The sequence below is a fragment of the Mytilus galloprovincialis genome, chromosome 11 (assembly GCF_965363235.1).
Source record: "Mytilus galloprovincialis chromosome 11, xbMytGall1.hap1.1, whole genome shotgun sequence".
In the NCBI taxonomy this organism is placed as follows: domain Eukaryota; kingdom Metazoa; phylum Mollusca; class Bivalvia; order Mytilida; family Mytilidae; genus Mytilus; species Mytilus galloprovincialis.
This window is the reverse complement of record NC_134848.1, coordinates 57,095,438-57,105,779: the sequence shown is the minus strand read 5'-3', so window position 1 is coordinate 57,105,779 and position 10,342 is coordinate 57,095,438. Positions and strand designations below refer to the sequence as shown.

The 10,342-nt window shown below is 31.9% G+C and overlaps 1 protein-coding gene across 1 annotated transcript; it reads left to right on the top strand.

Moving 5' to 3' along the window:
* The first annotated feature begins 996 nt into the window (after positions 1–996).
* LOC143052441 (procathepsin L-like) lies at positions 997–8,856 on the top strand. Its single transcript, XM_076225475.1, has 8 exons — positions 997–1,136; positions 2,361–2,500; positions 3,877–3,982; positions 4,368–4,526; positions 5,338–5,452; positions 6,037–6,137; positions 6,753–7,024; positions 8,669–8,856. Exons 2-8 carry the CDS (start codon positions 2,361–2,363, stop codon positions 8,766–8,768), a joined length of 993 nt encoding a protein of 330 aa, XP_076081590.1. The 5' UTR covers positions 997–1,136; the 3' UTR covers positions 8,769–8,856.
* Positions 8,857–10,342: the final 1,486 nt, after the last annotated feature.

Sequence of the window (10,342 nt, the reverse complement as noted above, 5' to 3'; positions counted from 1 at the left end):
GAATGGGTCACCGGACTTATTTTCACACTACAGGTTGTACAAAATTGTCAAGGTTTTTGTATAGATTATGCATGGAAAACCCATTTTTCCGCCATAAAACGCAAACCACACCATAGAATTTTGAGATAAAATATGAGAAGATAGCTCCAATATTATGCTTTCAGATAAGAAAAAGAAAAATGGGGTCACCGGACTCGTTTTCTTGCTACATGTAAAAATGGGTAAATTCCTAACACATTCTATTGTAAAAGTAACACTATCTGAATTATCTGCCCTTGCATTTGAGTTGCCTCCCCTTATTTGACAAAGTTGGAAAAAAATGAATCAAACAAAAGAATTCTTATTGTTGTAAAATACAATCATAAATATGATCAAACATGGCATTTTCTATATTATAATGAAAATTCTTACACATGAATTACCTACTACTATAAAAATTTGCACATTTCATCAAAGAATTATACCTCGTTTTCTAGTATTTCAAAATCCAAAATGGAGGAAGACACCCTATCTACCTTAAGTAAGTATGCTATAAATTTGTGTAACATCTCACTGGAAAAAAACTAATTCATATAATTTAATTGCCATTTGATTAGGGACTTTCCATTTTGAGTCTTCCTCGGAGTTCAGATTTTTTGTGATTTTATATATTCATTCAATTAAAAAACATTAATCAGTGATTTGGTTCTATACATTTAAACATTAAAATCCTTTCATAACCAAGCCAAATGTAATGTTTAGAAAGAAGGAAACATCTGTTCGTTTTCGGGCTCATTTCTAAATCAGTTAAAAATGTATCTTATCCCGATATTAAACAGTTGGAAGCCGCGATTAATACAATTTTACGTTAGCAACGTCATTATCTCCCATATAACTGTACTGTATACCCTTACGCAACATAACATTACTAACATAAGACTTAATATTATTTGATGTTTGATATCTAAGTAAACAAGCCTTGAAAAACCTGAACAACTTTGTCTCACGAAACATATACATGTACATATATGCTGCACTTTTAACCACTTCAATGTTACAACTATGTAGAACGACGTTGGTAACACCTCATATTGTATACATGTAGTATAAATAGACGTCAAAGTAGATCTGACAAACCAGTTTATCTTAATACGAAGGTAAGCATATCATGTGAATGTTTGTTCTAGAATTGATAATTTAATGCCTGTACCAAGTCAGAAATATGACAGTTGATGTCCATACATTTGATGTGTTTGAGCTTTTTATTTTTGTATTTAATTACGGACTTTCCGTAGGTGTTCGGAATTTATAAATTTACTTAAAAGAAGAATACAATTTTAAGTGAAATATTTTTTAAAAATCTGACTGATATGTTGTTTTGTAATTCGTAGTAACCTTAGATGTATATCATTTATTGATGTCCCAATTGCTAAAATGTTTTTTAAAATTTGGTTAAATAAACGCAAAATGTAACAGAAAATATATATTTTAATGTTTGTTGTTTCCGTGTTATCACTATGAAGAAAGAAATTGGTTTTTGCTCTTTCTTTGTCTAAGTGTATTAAACATGCAATTATTAAACATACTACCATCATGAACAAAATATATAGGAATATATAATAAACTTATAATTCATTGAAGCAGCAACCAAAAAACCTTATTAATTCACACATATATTTAGACTTTATCACATGGTATGCAGTAAATAGACACATTTCGACATCACATGCCTTCCAGTTTTAGGATCTTTTTAATTTAGTAATGATCTGAAGATAAAATTAGGACAGCAGATTCGTTTGAAACACTACTGTGAAGAATGCAACAAAAAATCATAGATTAACCAAATATTCGACCATTGGTCATAAGTTGTTTACAATATATTAAAGCTAGACTAATCACCTAATCTACAGGAATAAACACCATACCCTTTACACACATAAATAGTTATCAAAGGTACCAGGATTATAATTTAGTACGCCAGACGCGCGTTTCGTCTACATAAGACTCATCAGTGACGCTCATATCAAAATATGTAACATTGTAGTTATGGCTGCAATTCTTCCGAACAAAAATCATATATCAACACAAATAATACATTTAATAGTTCAGGAAAAATACTTCTTAAATCTTTTGAGATAATTTTCTTTAGTAGTATATTTGAAATTGTTTTCATGGATTCATATTTATATTTAAAGGCTACAAACTCAAATTATTCAAGCCGTAACAAGTAAAAAGTAAAACTGAACTGAACTCCGAGGAAAATAAAAAACGAAAAGTCCGTAATCAAATAACAAAATCAAATGGACAACAACTGTCCTAAATGGTCCTTTGAAATAAATCATAACCTTGATAGAATTTAGATATTTTGTTTTATTTTTTAGATGTTTCGTTCGTTTATACTGGTAGCAATCGGTGTTGCAGCTCTGGCTTCTTCTCTGATCACACCAGAGCTTGACAATCAATGGGAGGAATTCAAATTAACGCACAAGAAAACATATAGACCTTCGGAACATCAGCAGAGGTATTTTCCAGGATTTGTTTTAACAATTATATTTCGGTTTGTTTGGTCTTTAAAAAACCAACAACCAATGCTTCTACCATAGTTGTAAGTTATGTAAATGAGTTAATTTAGCACTCTTTAATTCATATATCTCTGTACATATCATTTGAAACACTATTAATTTGGTTTCCTATTTTTATATTACCAAGTACAACATTCTTTTATAAATTGCAATACATGTATGCCATAGATAATAGTTCTCAAAAATGGGTTACATGTGACTAACTTTTTATTATGACACGGTACAATCAAAATTATTAAAGCGGTAACAATTTTACTCATCAAAAAGTATTTCCGCAAATAACATGATTAACATAACTCCAGCGTTGTCGGATGCCAACATATTTGAAAGCACACAACCTTATACAAACGTTGACAGTTGATAAATCATTAGTATTTAGCGATGATAGAAACAAAAATTGAAACTTCTTATCTAGAACTTCAAACGTTAAAGGTCTGATGAAACCATAAATGAAACACTCCAAGAAGCATGATAAGGAACTCGAGCTTCTAGTATGCATTAAGGAGACATATTACTAAAATTTAGAACTTACTTCATATCTTTATTATAACAAAATTAAAAAAATCAAGATCTGTATTTCTAACTGAATACAATACATGGCAATACAGATCGTGTGAATTATTTTAGTATTGTATAAACGATCAAATTGTGTTTTATTTTTCACTACTGAATCGTTTGTCATTTCCTGGTTGTAAATATTTCATTCTAAAAAAATATATAAAACTTAAAATAGCAAAACTGGGTGAATTAAGTATCCATTTAAATAATGAAAACAATATATTAATTTTTGCTTTCTTTCAAAACTAAACCCGTTATAATTCGTGTTTTCAGCTAATAAGTAAAGCATTCACAATGTCACATCTTACACCCTTCATCTAAGGTTATATTTTTTCTTTCAAATGACTATTTCTGTTCCGAATCTGTGTTTCTGAATTAATTATATTGCATAAAAAAGATTGTATCCTCACACACCTAATTCCTTCTTAGAAAACAAAACCTTTTACCTATAACGTCCTGTCGGGATCAAGTCTCGCGAAAACAAATGTCTTCAATGATGAGCCAAGGGTAGATTATTTTTAAAAAGTAAAATAAACATGCCTCTTTGCATATATTTGCAATGTTGTGCACACTAATAGTTTAAATAGGAATGACATTAGCTTGAATTGATTTGTGACATCATGAAAAAGCTTTTTATTTATTGGAATAAATAGTAACAATTTAAGGTATTTGCTTTTATTGTGATAGGTAGACATTTTATTACATAAACAAGTATATGACTGTTATCTTTGTGGTAAATCAATTATTGTTTATTTAGACGTATAATATGGGAGAGTAACCTACGATACATAAGAAAACACAACATTGATGCTGAAAAAGGACTGCACACATATATTCTTGGCGAGAATGAATACTCAGATATGGTAAATAACGTCAAATATATTATAAATATTCATAAATTGATCACACACTGTGTCTTCATAACTAGAGACATAAGCTGATGGACTGGTGTATTGCCATCATTTGTGAACTAAATAAAAGAAAAAGAGTGAATATTCTCCAAAACACAGGTTATTAAATTTAATAATTAATATAAATAAATAAAAGTGTGTATCTACTTATTGAACGTCTCATCGAATGCCACATTTATATTAAATCGTTTAACTAACGTTATTATTCAGATTAATGCACGAAATGTTAAAATAGTACAGTTAACACTATTGATAGTTTAATTATAACATTCAGATATATTTTAAAATACTTTTTAAACAAATTATCAAATGAAATTTCGCATAATTTAATCTACAGACAAACAAGGAGTTTGTATCAGTAATGAATGGATTCAGAATGCGTAATTCACTACGAGATGGTAACACTTTCTTAGCACCAGATGGTGTCACAGTTAACAGTCTACCATCTACTGTAGATTGGAGAACCAAGGGCTACGTTACTAAAGTTAAAAATCAGGTTTGCATTATTTATATCTCTCAAAGTGGGTTCATGATTTTAGCTTGTCCTGGGTAATACACATTGGGAATGCATGTGAGGGATCATGCCATAATGTGTTGTTTCATAGATAAATAAGGAAAGTCCGATTATATCTAACACTCAGGAAGATTAAGATCCTGATATGTTTGTAATTTTATGCGAGTCTCACAAGTGAGATGTTAATTAGCTACCTGTAAAACCAGGTTTAGTCCATCATTTTCAACATAGGATTAAACCTTTTTGCTGTTTGACATAACTGCTTACATCCACTTCATTTAACTTTGGTGGATAAATGTCTCATTGGCACGTCTTCTATTTTTATATCATTGATACATTGTATCTGTTTGTTTGTAAACCAGTTGATGAAGAACCTGACTAAGTTTTGATCAATCAAAACATTCGCCCGAGGCTTTTCATTTGGTACAATATAAAACAAAACATTATATTATTGCCAATGAGACAACTCTCTATAACAATTTCATACCATTAATGTTTTCGTTTTACACAGCTTATACCTTTTCGTGGGGTTCTGTGCGTAAATACTGCATGATGGTATATTATTTGGTTCCAAATAAACTATAAATTCCTGATTATGCTGCTATTACTTGACTGATTTATAGTAGGTCATTGCACTTTTTTTGTAAAACTGGGTTTTGTAATTTTCATCGTATTAATTCTAATAGATAATGTCATATCAAGATATACTAGTTGTTAGTTGCTCTGATCGTGATTTTGTACATGTTTTGAACTTACATGTAACAGTCAGTCATGTTATTCTATATTTTCATAGAAAGCCTGTGGATCATGTTGGGCATTTTCAGCAGTTGGATCAGTAGAGGGACAATGGTTCAAGAAGACACAAACTTTAGTATCACTCTCTGAACAGAACATACTTGATTGTTTAGGTATAGTAGCTTATATGTTCTAATTGTATATGATAAAAACTTTAATCAATAAAGTCAACAGTAGTATACCGCTGTTCGAAAGTCATAAATCGATTGAGAGAAAACAAATCTTCTTACAAACTAAAACCGAAGGAAACACCTCAACTATAAAGGATAACGACAAAACAATATAAACACTGAAGTGCAGCAAAAGAACCAACGACAATGCAACACACACAGAAACAAGTATAAGATAACAATTGCGATATTTCGTATAAACAAAGACTAAGCTCATCAAATATTTCGCCCACAAGTTGATATCAGATGAGAATAACCTCAATATAAAACAGATACAATGAATGCGAAAGGTAACAAAGGGAAAACCAAATTTCCGAAACGCCCGAAACCGCGTTTTGGTAGGTTTTGTATCGCACTAAGCATGCTAAGCTTAAGTATATTGTTATTATGCCATTTTCAATTTGTTTTTGACTAGTAAGTTTCAAAAATTCTATTGGTATCCTTCACCCCTCATTTACCTCAAAAGACGATTAACAAATATTTATGTTTTGAAGTGACAGTTACAACTACATTTTATTGTTTGATAGGTCAAGGTAATTGTCTTGGTGGATGGATCGATGATGCATTTCAGTACATAAAAAATAACAGTGGAATAGATTCTGAAGAATCGTATCCATACAGAGACCACGTAAGATTTTGATACTGTTACTTAACTGAATTAGTATGATAATGTTAACGTATTTCTTCGTTTTAAGTAGAAAATAAGAGCACGCAATTTCGAAATATAAACAAAAACAAACCACACAATATTATCCGAAAATTGGTATGCAGTACACATTGTTTACGTAATGTCTTCGTTTTAAGTAAAAATAAGATCACACTATTTCGAAATATAAACAAAAACCACACAGTATTATCCGAAAATTGGTATGCAGTACACACTGTTTACGTAATGTCTTCGTTTTAAGTAAAAAATAAGATCACACAATTTCGAAATATAAACAAAAACAAACCACACAGTATTATCCAAAAATTGGTATGCAGTACACACTTACGTATACACCTACAACTAACAATTAAATTTTCCTTTCGAATAAGCTATTCTTTTTTTTACCAGTAATGTTTATTCCAGATGAGCTACCAATACATATTTTGATCTAATATTCAATTTACTATTGATTTTTAAACATTTCGGCAAATTTTCTAAAAAATCTATCTTGATTTACTCTCGTAAGAATCCCTATTTTATACAGAACTGTTATATGGTATTGATAGTTAATGGCAATTTACAATGATATTACAGAAATGGTTTTGTAGATTCAATCGAGATAATATTCGCGCAACAATAACCGGATATGTCGATCTAACTGCACAAAGCGAGGAAGAAGTGCAAATGGCTGTTGCTTCAGTTGGACCAATATCAGTGGCAATTGATGCATCTGGACCGCCATTTCAACATTACAAAAGTGGAATATACAACTATAAATATTGCAGTTCAACGGTATTAGATCACGCAGTACTTACCGTTGGATATGGAGCAAGTGGGGCAGATAACTATTGGATTATTAAAAACAGGTTGGTATAGATATAAGAATACGTAGCTGATAACTTGGGATGAAATTTGTTTATATTCCTTATTACAACCATTATTCAATTTATGTAGCCGATCTTTTGTTTAGAAAACAAATTAAAGTCACTGCAGAAATATTTACCGTTCTGATTTTATAACTTTTGTTCTATGTACGATTTGTTGATTGCTGTTTGTTTACCCACAATGGCATTTTCAAATATACGACAGATAAAAAAATATATATTTGTTAACTCCCAAAACGGTGTGATTGGTGGACAACTAACACAAATTAAGTTATATTCCTGTTCCCCAAAGGTTATAAGTTTTAGCGACCAAAATTGAATTATATTCCTGTTACCCAAAGGTTATAAATTTTACGGACGCCATCACGAGTTGGTTGACCGTTATAGAATAACCGTTTCACAAATGATATCGGATATGTTCCTTACGTCGTTACTACAATCCCCTTCCCTTTCATAAATGTGAACTACCGAATTAGACTATTTGCCGGATTTGATATCTCATAAGCAACACGACGGGTGCCACATGTGGAACAGGATCTGCTTACCCTTCCGGAGCACCTAAAATCACCCCTAGTTTTAGGTGGGGTTCGTGTTGTTTATTCTTTAGTTGTGTACTATTGTTTGTCTGTATGTCCTTTTCCTTTTTAGTCATGGCGTTATCAGTTTATTTTCGATTTATGAGTTTGACTGTCCCTCTGGTATCTTTCGTCCCTCTTTTTTAGCGACCAAAAATAACCCAAAGTAAAATACCAAGGCGGTCTACGAATAAGTTTGCGATTTAGGTAAAATCAATATCTAAAACTGAGAATAGAAAAAGGTTATACACCAAAGAAACAACAACCCGATCAAAAAGGTTTTTGGATTCTGTTATCTTAAGATATTTTTCTCATACTAAAAAAAACACTCAGATAATTAAACCTACTTGAAAACATGTATTGATTTAAGAATACATGAGGGTCGGTTGAAAACAAAACTTAACGACAAAAGAGATGATTTCAGCTTTCCAATTGTGAACTTTCCATTTCTAAGTAGCAACATTCCAGCAGCACCTGCATACGGGGTATATATATCTCCCAATTGATACGATATTCTCGTGCTTGCAATTCCTATCATTATTTTCTTGATAGAGGGTTGCTGCTGACAAGGAAGATATTAAACCAAGAGTTCCAAATGGTGAAGTTGAAAGCATCCCTTCGTAAATTTTATGGATGCCATCAAGAGTTGGTTGACCGTTATGGAATAACCGTTTCACAAATGATATCGGATATGTTCCTTACGTCGTAACTACAATCCCCTTCCCTTTCATGAATGTGACCTACCGAATTAGACTATTTGCCGGATTTGTTGTCACATAAGCAACACGACGGGTGCCACATGTGGAGCAGGATCTGCTTACCCTTCCGGAGCACCTGAGATCACCCCTAGTTTTTGGTGGGGTTCGTGTTGTTTATTCTTTAGTTTTCTATGTTGTGTCATGTGTACTATTGTTTGTCTGTTTGTCTTTTTCATTTTTAGCCATGACGTTGTCAGTTTATTTTAGATTTCTGAGTTTGACTGTCCCTTTGGTATCTTACGTCACTCTTGTAAGACAGTTCTTAGTATGCAAATATTATTTGACTATTTCAGCTGGGGAACATCATGGGGGATGGAAGGATATTTCAATATGGTGAGAAACAATAACAACACATGTGGAATTGCAACGCAGGCGAGTTTTCCTACTGTATAAACAGTTATAACACTGAAAATACCTGTTATTTTATATTTACAACCATGATTATTGAATTTATTATGTGAATAAAAACGAACGCACGTTTTGTAACTCATTCTGCACATTTGTACTTTGAGAGATCTATTATACCTAAACTGGTTTTTTTCATATAATTTGTTATTGTTGTATGGCCTGTGTTATCCTTTTTTTGTCTTTTGTTTTATTATATTCATTTGTATCTGCAGGGGCGGACCAAGCCATTTTGAAAGGGGGGGGGGGGTCCCATCCCAGAGTAAAGGGGGGTTCCAGCTATATGCTCCCATTCAAATGCATTTGCAATTGCGTCCAAAAAAAAGGGGGTGGGTTCCAACCCACCGGAAACCCCCCCCCCCCCTTGGATCCGCCAATGATCTAAACTGAACTATATACAAAGTAAGATGTTATATACCTTTCAGTAATGCCACGTGCAAGTGTATCAAAACCAGGATTGTAGAGAGAAATTTTGTATTTGCACTAGACGCCCGTTTCGTCTAGAAAAATATTCACAAATGACGCTCAAATAAAAACAAATAAAATGACCAAATAAAAAATGAAGATGAAGAGCGCTGAGGACCAAACAAATACCATGTGTCCTTTTTGTTTGTTTCAAGGCATAATCTAAAAAAAAAGAAACAATGTGAAATGAAGGATTAATATCAACAAAATCAATAATCGTAGAATTTTCACGCATGTGTATACTTTCGTTTTCAATCATACATGTATATGATAGTACCAGCAGCTTATAATTACTTTGACACATATGCAAAATATACATTTATTGCATAGAGTCAACAAAAAATCAACCATAATCAATTAAATACATTTAAACACAGTTACTACCGCAGCGGTCTTTTACATAAGTAAAGTATAGATAGCTTACATACATTATGTTCCCTAGAATGCCTCTTTGAGCTACCTTTCATAGTGAGTGACTTGAAACGTTCAGCAGGATTCTTAATTCGAACACGCTCATGCCGATGAAGATTAAGCAGATTTGAAAAAAGTGCTAACGCCATGACAAAAAATAATGAAAACAAACCACAAAACAAACCACTGTTTACAACACAGAACAGAGGAAACTTACGACTTAGCAACACACAATCCCCTCCCCAACCGCACAAAATATCGCAGATGAAATATTCATTTGCAAGTAAATAATTCGACCTCAATGAAACCATATTCATGTGACATTTACTTAACTTAGCTGGTGATCTGTTACACATGTTTTCAGCTATAAAAAGGAAAGCGAGTGTCAACATGGTGAACATAGAAATAAAGCAAAGATGAACCATTTGGAATCAATCCTCAAAATCATACTTATACAAGAAAACACGAGAATAAATATATATTTTAACATACATTATGAAATCAATTATGAAAACTTCAATGCACGTGATAGCTATCTAATCATATATTTATATTTTTGTTTATATCGGGTTATATGATTGTTAAAAGTTTTCTGATTTCATCTCTTTATTTACTTTGACAGCATTTAGTCAAAATTAAACTAAATACAGATGAAAATAATCGAGTTCATATATTTTTATTATTTT

Coding starts and splice junctions, on each gene's coding strand:
- LOC143052441 (XM_076225475.1), top strand. CDS start 2,361: ATGTTTCGTTCGTTTATACTGGTAGCAATCGGTGTTGCAGCTCTGGCT. Junction 4,527..5,337: donor TTACTAAAGTTAAAAATCAG/GTTTGCATTATT, acceptor ATATTTTCATAG/AAAGCCTGTGGATCATGTTG. Junction 5,453..6,036: donor GAACATACTTGATTGTTTAG/GTATAGTAGCTT, acceptor ATTGTTTGATAG/GTCAAGGTAATTGTCTTGGT.